General features: G+C 38.7%; 1 protein-coding gene across 3 annotated transcripts in view; it reads left to right on the top strand.

The window, feature by feature from the left end:
- RSU1 (Ras suppressor protein 1) overlaps positions 1-25971 on the top strand; it is a 107726-nt gene that overhangs the window by 12288 nt on the left and 69467 nt on the right. For all 3 annotated transcript variants that reach the window (XM_062633720.1, XM_062633717.1, XM_062633718.1), the window contains 5 exons: positions 1604-1654; positions 15525-15645; positions 19232-19350; positions 20846-20928; positions 21198-21312. In XM_062633720.1, the coding sequence (XP_062489704.1) occupies positions 1604-1654; positions 15525-15645; positions 19232-19350; positions 20846-20928; positions 21198-21312 (489 nt within the window). The remainder of the gene's footprint in view (positions 1-1603; positions 1655-15524; positions 15646-19231; positions 19351-20845; positions 20929-21197; positions 21313-25971) is intronic.

The raw sequence follows: 25971 nt of genomic DNA on the forward strand, positions 1-25971 counted from the left end.
CACAGTACTCTTACAGACTTTCTTTGGTCTTCTTTCTCTGTCCTTCTGTTTTGCTTTGAGAGGTGGCAGTGTAGGCAATACTTGCAGTGCTCATATTTTAGGAGAATGTAGGGTGGGTGCACTGTTTCATCCTTCCTCCTTCCGGCCTGTCCTTCCTACTTCCTGCCTGTCCTTCCTCCGCAACCTGTGATTGCACTAGGAACTGCGGTGACTGCTTTCATTCTGCCAACAGGTTATATTTGCCTGTTTTAAGTCCTGAGCTTTCAAAGGTTAGCCGACACATGATGCTGTATCAGTAAGTAAAAGCTTTTTAAGCTTTTTCCTCCAAATCGCAATTTAGTAAGTATTGGCTGGCATGGCCATCTTTCACACATACTCACCAGGATATCTTCATTCCCTAAGGTAGCGAGATGTGCGTGGGCTGTCTCTGGGCTAATATTAGTGATGTCTGTTGCTTGAGGAAAGCTCTGAGGGATGAGAGACATGGCACTACAGCTGTCCTTCAGGCAGGAAATGTTCCCAGCTGCCTACGAGGGGCATAAAGGTATGTTCTAGAGCTGCTTTGGAGAGGCTACAATGGAAGCAAGGAAAAGGCATGGTGGAGGAAAACCTCTACATTTTTTCTAGCTCCAATAAAATACAACAAACTTTTTACAAGTAGGGGGGATATGTTTGAGAATTCCTTCAAGGTGTGAGTTTCTCCTCTTGACTATTTAGCATGTTTTTCTGATCAGATACTGTTCTCAGCTGTGGGCTATGTATCTCCTAGGGAAAACAATGCTGGTGTGAAGGGCAGAAATAGGCAGGAAGAAATGTAAAGGATGAAGAAATGTAGGAGGAGTGCTGGTCTCTAGTTGTCTTGTGCCCCACGCATATTTGTTTAATAAGGTGGAATCTGAGGGGCTTTGATCAATCAGATCATTCAGTTAATTTTGAGTAAATACTGCATGCTGTCGTTTGATCATTCACCACGCAGCAACGCTAGTCTGCTGCCATGCTTCATGGGTGTGAGGTTGTAAATGCAGCTATTGATACTTAGCACTTAAATCTGGCAGTGACTTGATAATGAATTTGGAACGTGTGAAAATGTAATTGCTGGTGTGTCATGTGTTCTGTTGGAATAAATGTTAAGAGTACCTATCAGTTTTAACTTGGGAAGTGTTGAAAGGGTGGGAATGCAAAAGGTGTCTGTGTGCCCAGAATCGGACCTCTCCTGGGAGACACCAGTACTTATTACTCAAGTTGTGCTAGGTCACAGCATCACGGAATGTTTTGGGTTGGAAGGAACCTTGAAGGTCTTAAAGATCACCTAGTTCCAACCCCTCACCATGGGCAGGGATGCCTTCCACTAGACCAGGTTGTTCAAGGCCCTGTCCAGCCTGGCCTAAACATAAAGTAAAGGAGCAGAGGAGTGGCTGGACAAGTCTGTAAGTCTTGAGCTTGTCTTTTTTATTGTGATGGTGCTTGTGAAACTGGAGTTACTGGAGTGGAGATAATAACTTTCCCCCTTTTTTTTCTTTTTTTTTCTTTTTTTCAGCTGAAACAGGTACAAGCTTTCAGTTGCATTGTCCATAAACTAACTTCTTTCTCTCTTCATTTGCAGTTACATTGTCTCACATCACACAGCTGGTTCTGAGTCACAACAAGCTTACAAGTAAGTATACTCCTGGTTTTGGACTTCATTACAGTCAGTTGAGCAACAATGAAAATGGGATATTGCTAGTTTGATTTATTTTAATACATCACAGTGTCACTGTTAAAGTGCTTCTTGATGAAGCACTGTATTAAAATCAAAGAGTTTGAGCTTGTGACTTAGCAGCAATGTTCAGCATGTCTTTCCAACTTCAGTAAAGCTCTGCCACATACTGGAAGATCTGTAATCCTCAGTTTTGTTGCCAGTTCAGCCCAAAATCTTTAACTGTATCAGAAATTATGCAGTTTGCATTTTAGTAGATGTGTGGTTAATTTGACTGAAGCAGGTGAAAATAAACTACAACTCAACTACATTAGATCTACAACCAAGCATGTGAGCAAGACCAACTGAATGCGAGCTTCAGATGTGAAAGTCAGGCAGTCTGCTTCTGTCAGAACAAAATCTTCTGAGTGTAAGTTGTCTTGCTTGTGCTGTGCACACCACCTACAGTTATTACCTTGGATCCTGCTTCTCATAGTAAAGAAGCCCTTAAGTGTGGCGCTGATGAATAACATGTCATGAGAACGCAAATCTTCACAAATCGATATGAGTTTAAAGAACTCAACAAACCCCCAAACAAACCAACCAATAAAACCCAACCTACTGAACTCTACTTGCCACACAAGCAGTAAAGACAGTATGTGTAATTTAAAACATATGTATTAATGTGAAAATCTTGCTTAAGGTTCTGAGCATTTGCATAGGATTAAGCATGAGGGGGGAAAAAAGAATATTTTTAGATTTTAGCACATAAACACTTCTCTGGATGCAGTTTATTGGGTGCTAATGTGTAGCTTAAATGGTTTGTAGTAGCAGTAGTAAGTGAATAAAAATATGGTTATTATGTGAGTGGCTGTGAGAAGTATGAATTAGTTATCCTAGGCCCTGCTTCTGATTATATAGTGTCCTATAGGCTGGCATCTTGCTATTCTGTTTTTATCCCTGTTGAAGTTTTTTCAAATAAATCTCTATCTATTTATAAATTTGACTAGCAATTTCCAGGCATCTAATGTGTACATGATGACTGAGCAAATCCAGGCAGGGAAATCTGTAAACATTGCTATCAAACACACAGCTCTACCCCTGGTTTAGAAGATAGTGAAGTTATAAATAGCTTGAAGCTGAGAGAATGTTTTAGGAGAGCATTATGTTAAACTTGCTTTGGGCATATTGCTGCCTGACATCTGTTATCAGCCCCTGGTGGAGTTAGGCTATGGGGCCACCCAGCTGGTGGCTTTTGTGTTCCCCTAGGTCACTGCAGGGAGGGACCTTTCTCTGAACTTGAGCTGCTTCAGAGCTAGGCAGTTAGTTGTATGCAGCCACTTTAGCTTTCTGTGCAGCTTCTGAAGGGTTGCAGCTTGTTCTGCACACCTCCATCTAATGCTTGTCATCAGACAACTCATCCACAGATGGGTACCTGATGCTGCAAGGCAGAACTTTGGTGCTGATCATTTGCTCTGATATGTTCTGTCTGAATGGCTGCTTAGTTGGCACAAGGATGAAACAAGTTGTAAGCAATACTCTTGGTAAACTTGACTGTTTTTTCTCTTGGATCTGTAAAAATTCTACTACTTTTGAAAACTAACAGACTTACAAGGACTTAATCATCTTTTCTGCATGACACCTTACGAGTCTTATACATAGCTAAGAGTTCAGCTGAACACATGACTGGCTGGGCAAATAGCAGGCATCTACCTTGCTTTGAGGAAGAGAAGAGAGGCTGAAACTCCCTCAAGACTTGAACTGTGGTGAATTTAGCTGTCTGAGAACTGAGCCTGGGGAGCAGGAGCACCAGAATTAAAAGCTAAGTAACTAACCTGTGTCCTAGCTAAATAGCTAGTGTTCTAGCTATGAGTCTTAGCTGTAGACCTGACTGGGGAGGGGTAAAGATATGATCGTAAGAAGTGTCCAGTAAGAATGTGTTCAGGTTGTCTTTATTCAAGAAAAATCTAGAGTACACTCTTTGTTTAAAGCAGTTTCAGTTTTCAGAATACCAGTTTAAGGATTGCCATTACTGTAAGTTGGGTTACATTAAATCTTAACTTTTAATTCCTGCTTTCTTCTAAAGTAGTCCTTAGATCAGCAGGCTGCAAGTGTATCTGTTCTCTTAGCCACAGGATTCTGTCAGCCCTTCTAATTGCTATGTTTGGGTTTCTTTTATGGGAAGGTAAAACCACTGCTTCTCCTGAGAAGTAACTCACCAAGTCTGAATCTTACTATTCTTTCACAAATTGATGTAGACATTTCAATAGACAACACACATTTTTAAAAGGCTAAATTTCAAGTTCATATTCTCGTATTTGACACTGTTGACCTAATCTTTTAAGCTATGTAATTAGTTGTCTTAGCAGATTGTTCTTAAAATGGCTAGGAAGCTGGTGGCAGTGACACTTGACATGCTACACTAAGGTCATATTAGCATCTTCTGCTAGTTTTCTGCCATTTAAATGAGTGTTCTGCTTGCTTTTTCCCCCTTCTGTTTAGAGTAAATATGTCTATCTGGAAGAATAAATACATGTAACACTGGATATGCATATTTTCATGTAACCATAGTTCATTTTTTTGCCAGCAAACTCTAGTAAAAGTAAGTAAAGTTACATGAGTGAGTATAAGGACCACACTATTAACTCCATCATACTTCGAATATTTTTGTGGCACGGCTGTTGTTAACATTTTTAGTATGCTATTCATACTGCTGGTGCTTGTGCATTTACATGTTTAAATCATTCCTTATCAGAAATGCTCAAATCTGCATTGATTTTTCTGGTGAACTGGCTGGATTTTTTTTCAGCTCTCTGGTGCTCTGCTAATGGAGGCATCTTAAACTGGCTGCTTCTGCTCTAAGTAACTTCTGAAACAGCTTGGTTTGTCTTCAGCTGCTCAGTGAGAATTTTTGCTGCAAAATCAGAAGCTAAACTCTAGGTGAAGCTAAATAGCTGTAATATGCAGTTTTCTGAGCCACTTGCTGTGATTCCATGTTGGGGTCTCTTGTGACAATACATTTGAAGTAGAGGGAGGAAGTGTGTATTTGGGTTTTTTCTTAATGTTGATACATGGGCCATTGTCCCCATATGTTGTACTGGGAGCTTTTTGTTCCACCATTTAGTGTCATAAAGTGTTTTATGCAATATACAGGTGAGAAGCAAACTTAAGACAGTCATGCTTATGCTACTGGCCTGCATAGATTGTCTGGTCCTAACCTAGGTGTCTTTTGGACCTGTTGTCGAACATCAAAATAAATGGAAGTCATGACAAATGTTCCTCAAATTTGTGGAAATTTCATGTCCTAGTATAGTCCTTACTAATGTCCTTACTGGGTATGCTGATGATATTTGATAATTAAAATCCATATTTGATAATTAAAATCATGAATAGGAAGTGTGCTTGAAGAGCATTCAGAAACTCAGGTTAGCTGTAATTCAGCCTGGGAGTGCACAGAAGGGAAGGTGTGACTGGAAGGCAGGCTGGGATGTCGAAAGTTACTTCAGCATTGACAGCAGGTACAAGTGCTGGTCATGAGAATGCGGACAACTTGATGTGGTTTATTTTCACTTATTTTGGGGGATAAGCTGTCAGTTTTTGATGACTTGTAACTCCTGTAACAGTTATTTGACTTACTTGCCTGAGATGATTAGTTGGTGTTGTAATGATCTGGGGATCCTATTTGGAGATTCTAGCTTTTGTGTCATTACCTGGTCATACCTGGAGTGTTTCTGTTGCCGGTGGAAATACCGGTATTATGTGCTTTGTCCATTAGAGGTCACTGTTTAAATATCTTTCGCAATTTCTTCCCTGAGAAGATGCCTATGCTCCTGGTAGCGAGCAATTCAGCCTGCCTGGGAGGAGCAGCATTGTTTTTGCGGTTCACCTCCGTCTCCTTAACCTCAGGTGATCCTGTGGTCGCCAGCTTCACAATATTCTTGCCCTGCCTTGAAATGATCTCAAAAGTTGTCTGCTGTTCATAGCTCAGTGCTGATGATTTTTCTGTCATTCTGCTCTCATGCTTGGATTCCTTGCCCAATATTAGCAAATCTCTGAATGATGAGAGATGAGGAACAATTTTATTTTTTTTTCTTAAGCCTCCTCTGTATTACCTGATCTTGTGTTCACTGTCTTCCTCTCCTTTGAGCTTCTGTCCTATACCGTCCTCTGCTCTCTTCATGGCTGCTTCCTTAATTCTCAAGTGTAAGCCTTTACTTCTTTAGTCCTTTCCTTTTTGTGAGATAAACCCTTAGGTTTCTTGCTGCTGCTTCCCATGTCCGTGCCTGATTTAGTTTGAGTTCACTTTCTTATCCTGTCAGAATAACTGTTTCTCATTGATCATGTTCTTTGACAGCCATGTCGTCACCCTTTATTATTCTTGTGCATTTGCCTTTTTCCAGTGGAGCAGTTCAAAAGTTTTCTCCCCTTTTCCTGCTCACACAGCTTACTGCTTCTTTGCTCTACCATTTCCTTCGAAATTGTCTTACTCTCCATGTGACCAACACAGAAGCTTATCCCTTCATTGCTGTTAACCCTCCTGATTGTGTCCTTGATCTTACTTAACAGTAAATGCTGCTAAAATCCCTTGGTGTCATTTTTATATGAGGGCATGTCCCTTTTAAGACGCCTTTCTGTCTGCACAGTGTGTACCTATATGTGTTGGAGGTAGTCCAAAGACAGGTAGCCACACTGCATGTGTCCTGAATTCCTTCCCAGTCTATCTGCTTTGTCTTCTTCAGACTGCTGAAATGTGTTATGGTAGCTCCCACTGGTATTGTCTGACACTTTGCATTTTGCCTGGTTATTTATATAGCAAACTTGCTGACTTCTGGAGGGAACTAGATGTCTGTGTACTTTTTACTCTTTATTGCTTCTTTTAGTCTCCTCTGCTTTGCTTCTGCCTCTGCTTCCTTCTGGTACGTCATTCCATGCTGTTGTACTGACATGACAGACCCCAAAATGGTACAAGTAAACTACCAACGTGGTGAGGCTAGGGTTATGTCGTGCCTGACAGTGGCCTCTCAACTGACCTTGGGAGTGGGGCTTTGAATTAACTGTAAGCCTTTCAATTTTGTTACATGTTCTGATTTGGTTTTAATTCCTATTTCTGCTGCAGGGATCCCTAAAGGGAAATATCTTTATGAATGCAGTGCACAGGGCAGTGTGAGAAGGAGGGGAAGAGATCCTTATACATACACCTTAGTAAATCTGTGACATCCAAGCTCTGCACAGATGTTTAAATACTGTGTTAGCCTTTTTCTTCTCTCCTTAAAAAAAAAAAAAAAACAACACAAAAACCCCACAACAAAAACCCCAGACCTTTGGTTCTTAGAAAATACAGATAATAGAGCATTTTAACATTAAGCAATATGAATTTTGGCTTTAAGAAGCTTTAGGAGAATGAAGCAGAATAATTTATTGAGGTTTGTGCTGTAGTGGTATAAGGAGTGCATGCTGGAACTACCCTAATTTATGCATAAATTAAATTGTCAAAGTTTGCTGTATGGCAGCAAAGTCAGTTTTGTATCATAAGTAAGCATATGTACTAAATGCAGCACTAGGCACAAATCACTTTAATACAGTTCTTCAGAAGCTGTTTTAGAATCATAGGATCATAGAATAGTTGTGGTTGGAAATGACCGTAAGATCTTATTAAACCTTTTTTGTAAGTCTCAATGTTTTCTCACATGTTTTAGTGAAAATTTCTTGTGTCTTCATTTATCTCCCAGTGACTTAAAATAGCTGTAATATTTTTGTGGAAGACTGATACAAATGGTATTTCCCCATCTATATGTATAGGTTATAATGTAAAATTGTTGGAAATCCTCTTTCCAGCTATAGACTATTTTGAAGTGACATTTTCAAAGCTAGTGCATGTTGCACAAGTGAACTTGTGTCATTAAAAAGCTTTAATTTTGTATCATGTTAATGAATTTACTGTCTAACAAGCAGAGTAGATTTGTTTATTTTTTTGTTGCCAGTATTGAAGGATGGAGGTGAGAAGGTAGATTTGGTCTAGATTTATGAGAAAATGGACTTAGTTCTGTATGCTTAATTTTGTACTCTATTTTCTATGCATTCTTTTGTTCTTCTATAATCATCAGGTGTGTTGGTTTGAAGTGGATGAGGACACAGCATTTCCCTTCCAACCACTCACCATCTGGCCACTTAACTCTTTCCATTGGTGCCCCATGTCAAAAACACTGTAGTATGAAATAACTCTTAGGGTGAAAAGTTTCATGATCTTTATCTAAGGATGGGAAACTTGTGGTAACGTGGTTTCTCTTGTCTAGAAGGAATATATTGCTGTAGCTGGAAATGAAATGAATGAAGCCTGGAATCAGCTAATGTAGAAGCACAGGGAGGACTCTGTACTGTGCCATACTTGGTATAGGAAGCCCAAACTAGGAGGGCATTTAATTCATTTGAAGCTTTGAGGGCTGGAACAAGAACCCTGTGGGTGAGAATGCGTGGGTTTTTTTTTTTTTACTGCAGCCTCTTCCTGTGTGTGTGTTTAGAGGACAGGCTGGTGTCTCTGATAAACAGTGTCAGCATGGCAGTCTGTGATGCTGAGTGGGGGGGAGAGTCAGTTGATCCAAGTCACAGTGAAAAACTAGTCCTAAGGGAGTTCCTAAAAACACTTCAGTGGTATAAAAAGTGTAAACTACTAATACTGTTCAAGAAAATGAACTGAAGTTATGGACTATTTGTTAGATACACTGAAAGCAGGATTTTGTAAACAAGCACCGCTAAGCGCATGAGTAGATTGATATTCTTAAGAGTCTGAAGTGACCTTGACTTGTGAGAGGTAACCTGTAGTACCTGTTCAAGACCTGGTGTTTAGGGCTTCTTTGGTAGTTCCTCTTGTAGACTGAAGAAAACATGTTAAATAGGCTGAAGTAAAGAGAATATTGAGGGAGGGGAAGGTGAACGTGCTGAACTTCAGCTGATTTAACTCAGCTGGTTTGATTTAACTAAAACTGGCTATTGTGCAGTAGTGTGAAACTCTGAAAAGATGCTTAAACAACTTAAACACCTGCAGGAGACTCACTGAGATTTAGTGAGTCCATTTGCAATTGCAGTTGGTGGAAGCCCAATATAATGCTATCAGCTGAAGTTTTTCAGTCCTTCAGAAGTTACTTTTCTTAACCATTCCCTGCTGTTGAAAGATCAGCAGATACAGATGATCTGACCTGTAACAAGGGAACATAGTCTGTGTTCTTCAGCCTTTTGCATGGCATACCACATGGGTTTGTTGTTTTTTTTTTTTTTTTTCTTCCTAATGTAAAAGTAAAATAGCAAAACATGTTGGCTGAACTGTGCACTTCTAAAAACAATTATTGAAGCTGCTGTGCTCTGCTAAGGTACTTACATGTCAGACTGATTCCAAAATCTTGTCTAATACACTGTTTTCTTCAAAATTATTTGTAGAAATGAAGAGGCATATTTATAGCCACATTGTTATACCCATCTTCACTTGAACAGCATGGTTCCTTTCTGCTGTAAAAAGGCTAACAAACGTCAGATTTTTGTGAGCTGTTTTGGTGTGGTTTCAGTTCTTCGCTGTTAGGTGATTTATTTTCAATTTAGTAATCCCACCTTAACCTCAGTCCCTGGTTTCTGGTGTTTCTTTCCAAACTCTGAAGTGCATTTTAAGCTTTCTTCTCAGAGAAGAGATTTGTCCTTTGTCTTCACTAGATGTCACTTGATTCCCAGTCTCTTCGTAGCCTTTCTTGTGCTCACTAGCACTTCTTATACTGTGGCTTCTAAATTAAAACTGATGACAAATTGCCTTGTAGCACAGTAGCACATCAGTGAGCTATAATGTAATTTAAACATGTTCATAAGAACATTTTCATAACTGCAGTTCTTCTGTGGATAATTGCAAAAAAAAAAAAAGAACTCTGCTGGTTTCTGGAAAGAGCTGAAGATTAAGGCGCAAGTTTGGTTTTAATGTTTTCAGTATGAGGAGGGTGATGGAAGAAGATGGAGTGTTTTCCATCTTCGGAAGAAGGTGGAGGGAGGGCAAAAGGGTAAACTTGAACTACATAAGGTGCAAATTAAGTACTGTATGCTTCATTTGGGACCAGGATTTTCTCCAGTTCACTGCCAAGTATGATATCAGCATGCCATAAATATTTAAAATGAAAACTGTTGTGTTCTCCCTCTGCTAATTCCTCTTTCATTTTGATGAAGCTGATTGCTTCTCTCTTGGTATAACAGAACCCTTGTCAAATTAATCTACACATTACTCCAGCTCTATAAGTACAGTTATATTGCCTGCTCAGAATGCATTATATATTTAGTATTCTAAATTCTTCCTCCCCCGTGAAATGTGAGTAACATTTCATGTCTTTGTGACCTTTACTCTGAGGGATCCTTACTCATGAAAAGTTCCTGTTGACGCTAACTGGATTAGCAAGTCTGCAAAACTGGGTTTATTATATCATATAGCCCACAAGTTTTACTTTAGGTTTAAGAAGTAGGTTTTTGCTCTTGGCGAGAAAACCTCACCTGGGATCTGCAATGGACTGGTACCGCTCTCGAAAGTCATTATGGAGTCCTTTTTACTCTGTGTGACTCTTGACCAGCTTTTAAGTGGAACAGTTTAATTAAAAACTGCTGTAATCTTACAAATCTGTTCTCTGGCAAGTTGTGCTGTTTTAATAGTTCTTTGGATAAACGATTAGAATCTGTTAGGGTTTGGAGTACTACTGAATATCACATTACTGGTACCGCAAAATAACTTCACTGACTGAAGAAGCATGAAAAAAACAAAGATTCTACAGCTTAAAATTTCTAAAGATGTGAATGCCAAAGAAATGAATCATATTTTAGATACTTAAAATTCTTATTTCACTAGATGTCTTGATTCAAAACCATTGAATTCAATGGAAGGTTTTCTGTAGTCTTTGAATCATACTGAGGAGATGGTAAGCTTACTCATGCACAATTTTATGAACAGGCAGGTATTACAGACAGCATTTTGAAACAGCAGTGAGACAATATTTATTTTTAATGTTCAGCGTTAAGGTATAAATGAACTGAAAAGTTTAACACTGTTTACATAGCAGGTATTCCTCTCATGGAGACATTTTTAGTGGATTATTTCACTTGTCCAAGTTTATTGACTTTTGTCAGATTTTTCATCTGAACTTCCTTGTCTAAAATGTTCTATATATTTTAGTTTTAATTTGCAAAGGAAATTTTGGTATGGGCCTCTTAAGTGTCTTCAGAAATGTTTGATTTAATATTAGTCCCTACTAAATACAAAAACAGACTAGATTTTATCTTTTATCTGAAAAGCAAATGGAGACTTAATCTTGCAAACACCTAAGTGTGTTTACTTTTAAAGTTGTGAGAATTTCTGTTGTTTTTCTAGTGCTTCACAGGAGCTTTAGAAGAAATAATCCTGAAGATCATTTGCAGAAATAGAGACTTTCTGAACCCTGTGCATTTTTAGCTGTATGAAGGGCCCTGCCACGACAAGAGGAATCCTTTTGAAACCTAGGCAAATGACTAAAGAGTGTCAGAGTGGAACCAGAGGGGAAAAACTATGCACCTCTTTTTCTCTTCTGTTTTCTGTGTTCTTCCTCCTTTGTCAGAGGTTGAGTGTACAAAAGAAGCTGGATCTAGATGTCAGTGGAATGAGAACCGTTTGCCTTCCTGCTTTATGAAAAAGGGTTACATCTGGGACACTTAATTCAAAGCTGTTTTAACTGATTTAAACGTTCTTAGCATGTTTTGCATGATGGCTGCCTTGGATAAAAGGTCAATCTAACCCAGTATCTGTTCTCCAACAGAGGGCAACATCAGACCTCTAGTAAAGACCTCTGATCTAGTATTGGCTTCTGGTTCTTGAAGGTCCAGGCTAAGGTTCAGTCCAGGATACTGGTGTTACATAGGCACTTAATAGTAGCATTTAATCCTTCTTCTGTATGTTTTGGAAATCATATCAGAACTTTTGAACAGCTGTTGCTTTTGTAGGAATAAAATGTACCTTAAGTGAAAGGCTACTCTGATGAGAATGTTTTAGTACCTAAAGAGTTGCCACTAACTTCATGGCTTTTTTTTTTTTTTTAATGCTTTGAAGTATAGCAAGTTGCCAATACTTATTTTCAGCAGCATGCACAAAGTCCTTTTATTCCTTGGTGTGCAGCCTGTAGATCCTCTCTTTCCTTCTCAACCAAGCTCTTGACAGCTATAGACTTCACCTCGATTTCATAGTCAATCACTGTATGCAGTTTCCAGTATTGAACAAGGGAAAGGAAGCCTTTCCTGGTCTTGTGAAGTGAGGCTGAACATGAATGGGGCTTCATGATGTGACTGAAGCTTCACAGGAGAATGCAAAGCCATTGGGCTGCCAAATTTTACTAGCATTTGCTGAGGGGGAGTTTCGTTGTTAATGACACTGGGCAGCAGATGGTCTTAGAAGAGTTGTTAAGACACTGTGGATCGTACTGTAAATATGTGGGTGAATAGAACTGGGATGCTGACAGTTCACTCTCTTAGCTCATCATAAGAAGGTGACTCGAGTGGAATTCAGTAGTGCCAGAACTTAGATTTCTTGGTATTTGGCAGTCTGCTGTATAGCTGGAAAGAATTTTGCAACATAACAGTGGAATGGTAGTCAGGATGCACTTAGCTGTGTGAAGTTCAGAACAGAGAATATTATATGCCTGGTTAATCTTGTTTGACCACTACCCATCTTTAGACCTGAAGGTACTGAGCCTGTGCAGCTCAGCTACAAGACCACTACAGAAGTTAATTTCAGTCTTCTGTTTTTCTTTTGAATCCAAGAGAGAATTCTTCGTATTACAGGTGAATCTGAATTGTTGAACCAGAAGATAAGCTGTTACAGGAGAAAGTCCTCACCCTGTCCACACCTTAAAACCTGCTCTTCTGTTTTTCCCTTCTCACAAAGTATCTCCAGCTCTTCCATCCAAACCAAAACCCACAGTTATGGATGGGGGCTTTTTATTTTGATTTAGCAGGGTGAAACACAAAGTATTTCATCCAAATTCCTTGCTAAATCTTTAGCCTTTTTTCTCATTTCATCTAAAACCTATGCAGCTTGTAGTATGGCTTGAAGAACATAATGATAATTGTTATGTATGAATTAAGAATCTTAAGTGTGATTCACATGAAATACCTTTTATGAGAATTATACAGCTATATCAGAAACTTAGTGGACAGTGTTCAAGGACACAGCTCCTGTTGTTCACTGAGGACACTTACAACTGCCCTGACAAAAGAAAACAAAATTAAAAACCTCTGCTGAATTAGCCAGTGGAAGTTTAGTTTTTGCCTGTGTCTGCAAGTGGGATGAACAGATAGAACTTCAGATTTTTCAGCTGCGTGGTAACCCACTGAAACCAGGATTCTCTTTGATGCTGTGATCTTTAGTGCAAATGTAATCTTCTTGAGTGTTCATCTTCTTCCTTGAAATGATTCTTCTCTCCACAGCCTCCTAACTTAAGTCAAAGTGAGATAAAAGGTTAAGAATTCATTTATTCTTAAAGTAGGAAACAAGCTTGTTGGACAGGTATTTGAAAGGGCACATCTGCTAAATCAGTGTCATTAATTCAAGGTAGCTCAGTAACTGGATCCAGCTTTTTGCTTTGATGTCTCTGTCAGGCTGCTTGCAGGGGACTTGTCCCTATCTTGTGGTCTGTTCACAGATGCAGAACAGCTCTGCTGTTACTCTGTGATACAAGAGTTAGTTAGGTAACTAAATCCACTGTGAATAGGACTGAGTAAATTTAAGGTGCCCATTAACTAACGCTGATTCAGCCAAAATACACAGAAGATATTGTTGGCTTTCCTTGCATGAGGGTAGGACTAACAAACTGTCTCTGTGGTCTGACAGTTTCTGTAGTCCAGCCTCACAGCAAGATGAAAAAACTTCAGAGGCTTCTTGTCTTTATAGTGATAGTGTTGTTCTTGCTGTAAGATGTACTTTTTTTTAGTTGGCTTTGAGTAATTTCAACACCTTGGATAACAGCTTCTTAATTTAACAACTTGCAATGGTGCTCAACTGAAAATATGGAATCGACGCACAGACAGCCAAACTGACTGTAGGTTTGGTAAGTCTGGCCTCGTGGATTTCAGGCTCTTGTTCAGAGTTCCCACAACAGAGCTCTACATTACTTTTAGCATAACTTGTGCTGTTAAGTTACACTGTTTGGGGTTTTTTTCTAGGAGTGCTTTATCTTTTACACTGTCAAAAAAGCCAAAGCCTTCATACCAGATTTTTATGAGTTGTATCAACAGTGTAACTTCAGGGGAAATGTATTTGGTGTCCGTCTGTACTGTTTAGGCGTTGACTAAACTAAACCCTCTATTTGTTAGTACTTCTGATTCCCAGTCTTGCATAAACATAGTATCTGACTGAGAACAGAGACATGGTTTGCCAGTCCATTGCATCTCATCAAATTATAAAGTCTGATTTCTGAAAACATTTTAATAAGGGCAGTTACTGTTCTAGTGAAATACTGAAGCTGGAAACAGCTGAATTATGTCAATTAAAATCCTCAGTTAACTTCTGTTAGGGAATAATTTAAAACAACAATACTAGTAGTACATTACCTGTTATTTTCTGAAGGCACATAATTCTTGCTATCATTGAGTGACAGATACACATGGACCAGTTGGAAAATGCCACAAAGGGAGGGCTTTTAAATGTTCAGATTTGCCTTAATGACTTTATAAAAAAAAAGCTGCTAAAAAATCTCCTGCAATGAATATGACCCTTAATAGTAATTGGAGTGTTTGTTAGGGATTCTGTTACTGTGCACAGTGTAATTAGACTTATAATCTAGTAAATGTGACATACTATAATGTTCTGCTTTGTAAACATTGACTCCATTTTAAGACTGAGATTGTCTCATGCCAAGAAATAAAAGAAAATCATGGCCTCATAAAATCTTCTCATTATTTAGATGTGCACTCTATGGGTTCCCAGTGCACTCAAAGTTGAGACTGAGCCAGAGTGAATATTGAACACAGGTGCAAGCTTCAGTGCAAGTGATTTGCCAGCCTCCTTTTATGTAAACCTCATCTGTCTTCTTAAATCTCACGAAGTTTTAAGGGGGAGAAGATGCAGATCTGCATAGTTTTTTAACCTTATTTGCACAGGCATATTCATATTGCCTTCTGCCTTATTTTTCATGTTTCTAAATAATAACCAGATATTGATTTGTTGGAAATCAAAAGTAGCCATGTATGTGCATCGATCAGTTGTTTACTCATGGGCGGTAACTGAAAATGGGCTTGGAAAATAACTCATCTTTTAGTGATGAAATTAATTTTGCTGTATCTTAAATGGACAAGAACTCAGATACTGGATGGTTTAAGCAGTAAGTAGAATGAGGTGTTGCTAAAAACTTTTATTTCACGTTTGCTGTTAAAGCCCTTTAATAAAACTGTTGTCTTGGTGTAATTACATAATTTGTTTTTTTTTCAGCTTAATGAAATGATCCAAAACTCTTAGGCTCTGGTCTTTTGAGACCTGTGTGTACTATATGAACTTGGAGGGTAGCCTGCTTCTCTTTATTAGTCTATGACAGTATTTATGAGTTGTCCTTGCCTCTCACTGAAATGGTCTGTGTTAGTCAAAATATCTTACAGTACTGGCAGTAATTTTCTGAAGAGCACAAAGTGACTGCTCTCAGCAATGAGAATGGATTCCAGATAGGAGGCTTTTTTGATACAAACTTTGCTTTTATTGCAGTAGCTGTTAGATGCTGTTTCTACTGTCAGCCACTGTACATACAGAGAAAAGGATAGGCGCTAGTGGTGTCTAAAGTCTGTTGAGGTAGCTTGTCTCACTGTGAAATCTTTCCCACAGCTGTGCCAGCAAACATTGCAGACCTGAGAAACATAGAAGTGCTCAACTTTTTCAACAACCAGATTGAGGAGCTGCCTACACAGATTAGCAGCCTTCAGAAGCTTAAACACCTTAATCTTGGGTGAGTATCGTAATGCAAAAATTTGCTGCGATAGAGAGGTACTGTTAAATGTTGTCACCACTGAACTTGGAACTTCTTACTTTTTCCTATTGAAAGTTCTTGTTGGAAGTGTTTGTGAGGATAACTTGGCAATTACGGCTTCAGAGTGTTTATCTAGTGTCCTGGATAATTGGATGCTTATGTGATCAAGCACTGAAATGGTTACCAGTGTACCAGAGTTTAGGGCTACAACAGCTCACATTCATCTACTACTGAAGTAAAACTTAACAATTATTGAATTTTACTTCACTAGCAACTCTCTTTTAATTCTGTTGTGGCTGCTTCAGTGGAGCTGGTGATACTTTATAATTGCAGAAGGTTTTCTTGAATTAAGAAAATAAATGTGAAGCACAGAATCTTCTTTATTAACTGGGCATATTATAGTGCAACTACTTGAGAAAGCACTGGTAGGAGTAAGCTCTAGCTGTACAGCCTTATCATAGAAAAAATGTTTGTATTTTATAAATCCAAGCTTCTGAACACCTTAAACTGAGGATTTTTTACTACTTTAAATATCAAAGGATTTTGGCTAAGCTCTCTCTATCCTGCTTTAGATACTTCTGTAAAGTGCTGATAATTGAATTGCATCTTGAACTGTTGAATGCCAATAAATGTTTTCATGATGATCTGTTGTCTTTGGTCTTTATTTGGTTACTTTAGATCTCTAGCATGTCTCAGTATCTGCTTGAACCTGGAATTGCTTTTTGGAGCAAATACTATTTTATGATAAGGATACTATGTATCTTAGGGGTTGAATCCACTTTTTTGGAATTGCATGTAGATATGTTGCAGTATATGGAGGAAAGAAGTTGGGCTCTTTCCCTGGATTAAAGCAGTGACAAGCATTAGTGTAGTTCAAATACTGGTCTTCATTAATGGAAAAAAAGACAACATAAAAGTCCACTTGGTTAAGATCAGCAGACACTTACGTCTGGAACCACAGCTGCTACCTTCATGTAGCCCAGGGTCTTGTAGCGCAAATGCTCTTCTTTTTTAATACTCTCCTTGCCCATAATCTTCAAGGTACAGGATTAACAACCCATCTTTAGCTCTGCAAAATAGGTTCTGCTTCAGAGGTCGATGAAGTCAGTGAAGAAGAAACTGTTTCTGCCCCAGTAGTTTGCCAGGGGCAGCCCAGAAACCCTCTTGTTATCTGCAGTGCGTTGGACACACAGGGCATCAAAACAGCCCTCTGGGGCAGAGGAAAAGCTTGAATAAATGCTTAGATTATTCTGGGGAGGAGTTTGGTGCAGAAAGGTCAAATGGTGGGGTAGAAAGTGGGAAGGTGTACTGCTGCACTGAAAGATTAAAAGAAAAGTTAAAAATTTGGAAGGCAGATGTGGCCTGGTTGCTGTAGTACAAGCTCAGTGTTTGAACTTCTGCAGAGCTACATAGCATTGGGCAAGGCCTTTCAGCTGATTCTTTTTCCATGCCAAAGAATAGATACCATGCCACCTGTTGTCAACAGAGAGAATACTTTCTCTCCCTCTTTCTTGCTTACAGAATGGAAGGCTGTCAGGACCACTTACTCTTCTTGCTAGTGAAAGAGGAGCTGCTTTCTTTAGTCCTGTTTGATATAAAAACAGTTTTATAAACAGTGACAAGTCTGCAGTAGTAGTAATGGAGAATGCCTTTCTGTATTTTAATAGCTACTACTACAGCAGTAATACTAGGTGAATATCCCTGGTGGGACGTCTTATAGAGGATAAGGAGGAAGAAGTTTTCATTTAGAGTTTAGCTACAGAGGGTTGATCTCTACAGGATCTTGTTTTAGTAGGGCTGGCTTATGCAAAAGTGGGAGAGGAAAGGTGAGGTTAGTATGTGAGAGCTGCAGAATTACTGTTATGTGCTACTCTGCTCACATGCAGTTGTCATACTTAGTCTGGAGCTGCAGCTGCTCTTGTGTTCAATTCAGTGTCTGAAGAACTTTTATAAAAGATGGGCTTATTTTTTGTCCTACAGGTGTATTTCATACTATCACATAGTCTAGCAAGTGTTGGCCAGGTCTACTTGGAGGGTGGTGGAGCTGTTGACAAGGGGGGAGCTCCTTTAGTAGAAGCAAACTGATTGCAAATGCTCCATCCCTGGTCGTGTTCAAGGCCAGGTTGGACACAGTCTTGGGTGGTATGGTTTAGTGTGAGGTGTCCCTGTCCATGGCAGGGGTGTTGGAACTGGATGATCTTAAGATCCTTTCCAGCCCTAACTATTCTATGATTCTATTCTATGAAGTGTTTGACAAACATTACATGGAGGGAGGGAAGTCTTTAGAAATCGGAGTTCTTTATTATTTTTGGGTACCTAACTCTGTCAATACTTTGTTTTCAGTGTTTAGTGTTGTATCATGCTCCATACGTTCACATTATATCTTTTCTTGACTCCAGTTTTGGCTATTGCAGTTTATCACTTCTGCATCAGAAGGAGAGTCAAATTCAGAGTATGTTTAGAGATACATGAAAGGCCATGACTGTTTCCAGTCATCACACAAAAATAAAAATCCAGTTCTTCAGAATATCTCCCAGTACATGCTCTTCCTGAAGATGCTAGTCTTCTGTTCCACTTTCAAACCCAGGTGACAACTGAAGCAAGATCCATACAGGAAAGCTATATGTTTGGTGTACATGCAACAGGGATGGTATGAATAATAAGCTGCTAGTTCTTTTCTGTTTGTGTAAGCAGCCAGTGCTCTAGCTCATACACAAACCGTAAAGAGATTATATTCTATGAATATAGTCTCCAGCTCCTTGCCTTTCTTTGTCATGGCAGTAGCTCCAGTGATTATCTGGATCACCTTGTTTGAGTCCTTTGAAATCAGAGGGAAGTTAATGTTTTCTGTAGCTTGTCTGCTTCAGGTTATCAGAGAAACCTTTTCCGTCTGCTAGCTTTCCTTGTGTTCTTCCAGCTGCTGTTGTAAACCCTCTAAGACTGGCTGAAAGAGCTCTATTTAGACTAAGCCTCATCAGTCAGAGGACTGACATTTATTTCATGCTCCATATGCATCAGTAATTATCTAGTGATACAGATTTGCCATTCTTAGGAAGGGGTTTGAGTAGCAATTAGTAGTGAACATGAATACTGTGCGGTTGAGGTATTCCTCTGTATTTGGTACTGTGGTGAAGAACTGTGTGGTAGAATGGCGGATGGTCAAGACTATGTGCAAAAAGGTTATTTGTAGTTCAGCCTGAAGATAAGTCATCTACCAAGGACCAGCTTTCTCTGTGGCAAGCTGTTTAAGCTGATCATAGTGTTGTGACACCTCTCTCCCTTGTGTTTTGTGTTTGAGGTGTGACTGTTGACTGACCTAACAGACAGGATCCCTTGTGAGTGGTTCAGTTTTGGGCATATTTATGGGAAAAGGTGATTAAAAAAATAATCTGCATTGTGAAAGCCTTGCTCAGTGTCCTCTAGCATCAAGACTTTTCAAAATAAAAGTGAAGTTTGGTGTAGGTTATATTTTTTAGAAATTAAGCTCTTGTTGCTTGTATTATTCCTGCTAGGTAAAGTTAATACTGATGTCGTGTTCCGTTTTCTTTTCCCTCTTTACCTACAGCATGAACAGGTTAAACACCTTGCCCAGGGGATTTGGCTCTTTACCAGCTCTGGAGGTTCTTGACTTGACTTACAACAATTTAAATGAAAACTCTCTACCAGGAAACTTCTTCTATCTGAGTGAGAAACTTTTCTAAAAACTCTACAAATCTTCATGATATGATGCTTTGCTTTCTGCAGTTGAAATTTATTTGATGGAGACCAAACTCCAACAGAATTATTGTGATATTTATGGTTTTCTTTGAGTATCTCTTGAATATCTCTATATAGCTCAGCAATACTTATCTCTGATATACAGTTACCTGACACTATTGGACATAAGAAAACTTGGTTAGTAATGGTAAATTAGTTTTCTTCTGAGCAATATTTCCTTGAGTCCAGAACTCGGTTAAAACTTCATGGAAGCTTGCATGCCTCAGGGCAAAGTAAACTGTTTTGCAAGGCAACTGTTATGCGTTGACTCTGGAAACAACAGTGTTCCTGATGGTTCATTACTGAAATAGTTTTAACAGCATGTGGAAGTTGAAGTGTCCAGTATGTTAAAAAATATGCTAAGGTTGCAAAGCTTGTCACAGGAATGGTAGAGCTAAGCCGACCTTTGCACATGTTAAAAATACTCAGAGTTAAAATAAAGGTATTGCAATACATATGTGCGAAAGGGCTGCATTGTGGTTGCCTAAGCAACTTGAATTCTGGCACTTTCTGGGTTTCAGCTATTCTGCTACCTTACTGGTCTTTTCAGTGTGCTCTGCTGAAGTTGCTTCAGCATTTAGCAGCAAAAGTGACGGGCGAGGAGAGAGGAAGGAGTGCCGCTGCCTGAGCGATTTTGTGATTGTAACCTGTCAGACGGAAATTTTTAGTCAGCTTTATTAAAAATGGTCACATTTAACGAAGGGAAAAGAGGAGGAGGAGTAAACTGCGTAAGGCAAGTGGGACCTCCTCTGGTGGGGAGGAGAGGTTTTGCTGACCTGAGCACCTTCCTTCCCGCTGCGCCCAACAGTTCTTTGTGAGTCTCCATTTTAATTTTTGTTTTCCAAACTGTCATGTATGCTCATTCTATAATAGCAAGCTGCAAGGATGTGCTGGGTCATCTCTTTTTCTCTGAATTTCGTAGAGACTAAGCATGGAGGTTACAAATTTTACAGCTTGAATCTTCTGTATTGCTCTCGTTTAAGCTCTTCCTAGCATTAGGCTGTGCTTTTTATAGAGCTTGACATAGTTGTTTGTCAAAAAAACCTCAGGTGACTGTTTTTAAATGTTTGTTTATGATGCCAATTGATTTAATAAATAAGAATCAGAGGCAACAAAAAGTAATGACTGTATTCTGACAGCTAGGCATCAAGACTGTATGCCAGAACCTGCCAGAGTCTACTATTGTAGAAATTGTTAATTGTGCCATTCCTTTCAAATATAGATATTTTCCTGAACTCGCCAACAATACAATAAGCCAGTAAATCTGAGTTTGACCTGGTTGTTATTATTGTGAGCCCTGAGTATGTTAAAGGCTTTTCACCAAGTCAGGGTTATTAATCAAACCTGACTCCTTTTTATTGATTAGACCTCAAATGGTTGGGTTATATGCCACCCTGTTTATATATTGCTATTTAATTTGCAGCCACCCTGCGTGCACTCTATCTAAGTGACAACGATTTTGAAATCCTGCCGCCAGATATTGGGAAGCTCACAAAGTTGCAGATAGTAAGTAATTTATCTAAATTCTTGGAAAATCGATGCACTTTTGCAACACTTACAGGAATAGAATCCAGTCAGTTTAAGAAGTGGTAGGGTATGTTTGCAGGAATAGACCATTACACCTGGAACTATTTCTTGTTTAACAGTAGACGCTTGTAAAAAATTGAAAGAATTGAGTGTCTAGGAGAAAGGGAGAGGCAGAGGGAGTACAGTTCTGGTTTAGACTGCTTTATGGTAACTGATAATTGTTCTGACTGTTTTATATTCACTCTTAGCTGAGTCTTAGAGACAATGACCTGATATCACTGCCCAAAGAAATTGGTGAGCTCACTCAGCTTAAGGAACTTCATATCCAGGGAAATCGCCTTACTGTGCTGCCCCCAGAACTAGGTAAGATTATGGATGATCATTTATTTACTTGAATAATGATAATGATACAGTGTGTTTCCTCTGAAATGAAACCAGTTGTTAAAGTCCAGGAGATGCTTATACTTAAGTTGTCATTGCTGGTAATATGAGGTTTCCCTGAGGAACACTCACTTTTTTGCTGCTACTGGATATACAGAAGGATCCAGATGATGATGTATGCTTGGTTTTACAGTTTTTTGCATGTTACATTTTCCTTGTCTATTAGTACACCTCACTGCCAGTTTGTATATAGCATCTTACTTTATATAATATATAATAAATATTGGGTCTGCAAAGCTATTCTTGTTTCTGGCTGGGTTTTGAGAACACTTTTTGGATTAGTCAAAATTAGATTAAGCAAAAATGACAGCAACATAAGTGGCTTTTTTTTGTGTCTGATCCTGTAAAAATGGAAGTTCGATCAGTAAAATACAGCTAAATGAGAGGAATTTTTAGTTTTTCTGTTTCAGTAGCCTGTCTTTCTTAGTGAGGTGACAGCTCTTTCACTTAAAGCAGTGGAGCTAGTTGATACATTTTGTGACACTGGTCATTTAAATGTGATTACAAATAGCTTCTCTCCAACCTATGGACTTTTTCTTTGAAACGTATCGATATGCTGAATTTACATTGCAGTATTCCATTTTATGTGAGGGGTGTTAACTTCAATAGAGGTTTTCCCTGTTTGTCCCAAGCCAGAATTTGGTCTTAAATCTCTTATGAAAATCTTTAAAAAATATTTTTATTCAGAATACTGTAGTTACATCAGTTACTTGTTGTTGAAACCCCTGTTACACAGGGTTGATTCCTTATTTCATGTTATTGTGGACTGTTACATAGGGAAGCTTCTTTGTTTCTACTGTTACCTTCCAAGTAATAGTTCCCCAAAACTCAGAAAGATAACGACTGAAGTTAGCATCATAAAGCAAAACGATTTATTGTCATAAGAACTTGCTTTGACCCATTAGAGACTGTGTCAGCTGGGTACATAAATGTGAGAGTCTGGAGTATGTGCTGTTTTGTTTGTGTGCGAAGGAAAGTGCTTTTCCTGTGAGGTGGGGGAAGATGTTTGTTTTGATTCTTGTTTGCCCAACATGGGCTTTTTTTTGTCTTTATCAATCTACTGGACTATATGATGCTGAGTATTCTGCCTCACCCCCAGTAGATGATAGTTGCTCTTGTTTTCTTAATTCAGATGTTTATTCCCTGAAACAAGTATACTTTCCTTAGCTTCTTATCAAAGTTGTATTTATTTATAAAGTCTCTTTCAACAGCAGTAATATTCAGAAGCATGTAGTATATGTAAATTTGCTTTTTTGTACTTTCCTAAGTTATGGCTTTGTCTTTTTCTGGATAGTGGAAGTTCAGTGCTGCACTGAGTCGAACCACTCTCTGTGGCTAATTAAATGTGCTAAACATGCTGCTGCCTTAGAAGCATAACAGCAAATTCACTTTAAATGGTTTTACCATCATTGTCCAAAACAAATATAAATGTTTGAAACAAAATTCATGATGTTTATTTTGCACTGACCTTCAAAACTTGGGATGGCCAAGGGAAGCATTTCTTCTTTTAGTTAACATTTGTTTGCCTTATAGAACAATATAAAAATCTTATAGAAAAAGGACTTGTAATTTTTCCTCACCTGATCAGGATGAGCTGTATTGGCACAGCTTAAATACTTGTCAGCTTTGTTCTTTATGACTCAAATGCTATTCTTTAAATGGTACTTTAATGTATTAATTCACTGGTTTTTAATTTTATGGTCTTCCTCTTTCATTCATGATCAGTTGGCGTTATTTCTGTTGCACTCTATGCCATGTGTAGTGCTAGAACTATCTCAGACAGTTAAAAACCTAGATTTGGTGGTGTAGTTCCAGAAAGCATTGCACTGAAGTCTGTAACTTACGCAATTTGCAAGCGTATTTACTGTGCAAAGCAATGCTCTTGCTTGTTTATTAAACATCTAGGCAAACACTTAGGGAATGGATTTTAGTGAACAAAGCACAAGGCTGGGCTTTGGAGGGCTTGTTTGAGATCAGGTAGAAGCAGGCCAAAGGCAAGCATGAAGCTCCTGAATGATTAGAAAAATATACTTGCATCTCTGTAGTCTTGTTTCCCCTTCTGCAAACTAAGGCAATTTAGAGAAGCACGCCTTTGCGCACAGTTTTAAGTCTGCCGGTGTAAAGGCTGTACGTGAATGTTGCACCCTAATACATGGACTGCTAATAGTTGCCATCTGAGGGAAAACCAATTTTATCTGTTGTCTGAGTTCTCCCTCCTAAATTTTTAAAATTGATTTATAATGTAAGAAGAGCTATGCAAATACTTTGTGCTGTGCATGCTGGATAAATAGCTTTTCAATGGGCAGCTCTTATTTGCATTAATTGGAGATACTGCAGTTCCAGTCAAAGTAAACAGTCTTTCCTCTCTCATTATCGCTTTCATAATTAAAGGCAGTGAGGGCTTTTGATTGGCACTGGTGGACAGCAATGAGTCATTAGAAGTTCATTTACCATGGACATGGGCACAATATAAAACACCAGAATAAAACAGTGTATTTGACTGAGGCGAAGGCGGTGGGGGAGAGTACATGAAGCTGGTTTTTAAAGGTAACGGAAATAAGTGCAGAAGAAAATATGGAGAGTCAGGTATGAGAAGAGAACACAGACAGGCTTTGGGATCCTGGTTTTGGAGTGGAGAGAGATGCCAGTAAATGAAACGCTACATCTGCTCTTAATTTCAATCAGTGAGATTTTTTGGGGGCTAATACCAGTAAGAGGGCTGGGGGGAAACCAGTATTCTCCTCCTCTTTGTTTATCAGAGAATACCTGTTGCTAATTTAAGGGAAATATTGCTTAGAAGGAAATGCAGGGACTAGGAGAGTACACTGGTGTTCTGGGTGAGGGTGCTTGTCTGTAAATACAGTACGTGTGAGTGATGAACACAGGAAATGACCAGGAGTAGGTGGGTGGAATTTGCAGCTTGTTTTTATCATTTGTCTCTCAAAGCCCATTCATGAGGAATGGTGGTGGGCAGTCATATATAAACTTTAAAGAGGCGCTGGCATTTTTTTCCTAGCATTTAAAAGGTTATGTGCCGCATTGCGAGACAAATAAATCATGATTCACTGCAACAACAGAGTTGCAGTCAGTTATATAAATTGCCAGGGAAGCACTAAATCTGTCACTTTGTGTATTCTGACCGTTTAACAATTGGAACAGTGCTTGGAAGGAAAGCTGAGTAGAAACATGAACCACATAAAATGGCAGATGCAATTAGTAAGATCAGTTACAGCATTTTAAGTTCATTGTATGGTCATCTGGATGTACCCATATGTGCCATGTAGAAGTTTTTCTTATCATAGTCAGGAATATTCAGAATATTCACAAAGTTGTAGCTAAATGTAAATAGCCACCCAGAAAATATAACTAGCGGGTTTGCTGTGAAAACAAATGGCGTGATTTTAAAAACCCAGATTCTAATGTTGACTGTGTTCTTTATCCTGCTGCCAACACACGTGTGTGCACACATACAGGGAGTTCACTCATATTTATGCTTATGGGAAGAACAGTAATTTCTAAGGATGCATTTTTAATTACCATCCTCTTTTTCCAAAACCAAATGTTGGCAACAGTAGCTTTTAAGCTAACTCTTCAATCCTCTTCTAGTTTATCAAATAATTTTCTCAGGTAAAGGGAAAAACTGTCAAAACTGTGAAGGTAGGTACTTACTTGAAAAGTGGAAAATTCAAGCTTTTTAAAAAAGGGAAAAATACCTTGATGGTGTAATAGTCATGTTCCTCCTCAAGGAGGGTGAAACATTTAATAAATTAAATCTATATGGCAGAATGGCTAAGTAATTCTTTCATCATTTTTTAGTTTTGAACAGCTAAATTATCTTCTGTGGACAAAAGACGGGCTTTAAATGTGAGGTTCAAGAAATCATGCCAAGGTCTCCTTATTTCCTTCACAAGAAGGCCTGTTAAAGTTTAGGCTTTTGAAATTACTCTAGAATTTGTGAATGAATATTATATTACTTAAAGTAGTTGCTGCAGTTGTTTGTTCAAATTAATATTAATCGAAATCGGAGTTTACTTAGGTAATTATAACAGGCATGAGCAAACATCGGAATCACTTATTTCACAAAAGATATTTCTTTTCTAAATATACTTGACGTAAGTGCCAAACTTCTCTTATTTCAGTAAACTGTCACTGCACTCTACCTGTGTCACACCGCCATGCTGCTCACCTAGAAATACAGGTCTGCTGTGCTTGTTGTAAGCCTGAGCATCCTGGGGCTCTTGAGACACCAGCTCTGAGCTGGAACAACTAATTGGTACCTTGCACTTTAAAAGAAAAAAAATGCCTGTTTCTACATTTGGAACTAAGGCAAAGGTGGTGTAAGAAAGAGCTTTGTAAAACTTCGCAGTGGATAAACAAAGTAACTTGTTTTCTAGGACTGCTGATGTAGCAGTTATTACTTAAGGAATAATAGAAAAATCTGTGTAACAAGGTAGGTCACAAGCAGATTATTTATAGAAGAAAAGTGTCTCTGAACATTTGTGAGTATTCTAACTGTGGTTTTCATTTCAGGCTTATTCTAAGTTAAAAAACAAACACAAAAATACCACAACCAAAACCGAA

Source organism: Pezoporus occidentalis, unplaced genomic scaffold (genome assembly GCF_034315485.1).
Source record: "Pezoporus occidentalis ecotype Australia unplaced genomic scaffold, CSIRO_AGI_Poc_V1 ctg40, whole genome shotgun sequence".
NCBI lineage: Eukaryota > Metazoa > Chordata > Aves > Psittaciformes > Psittacidae > Pezoporus > Pezoporus occidentalis.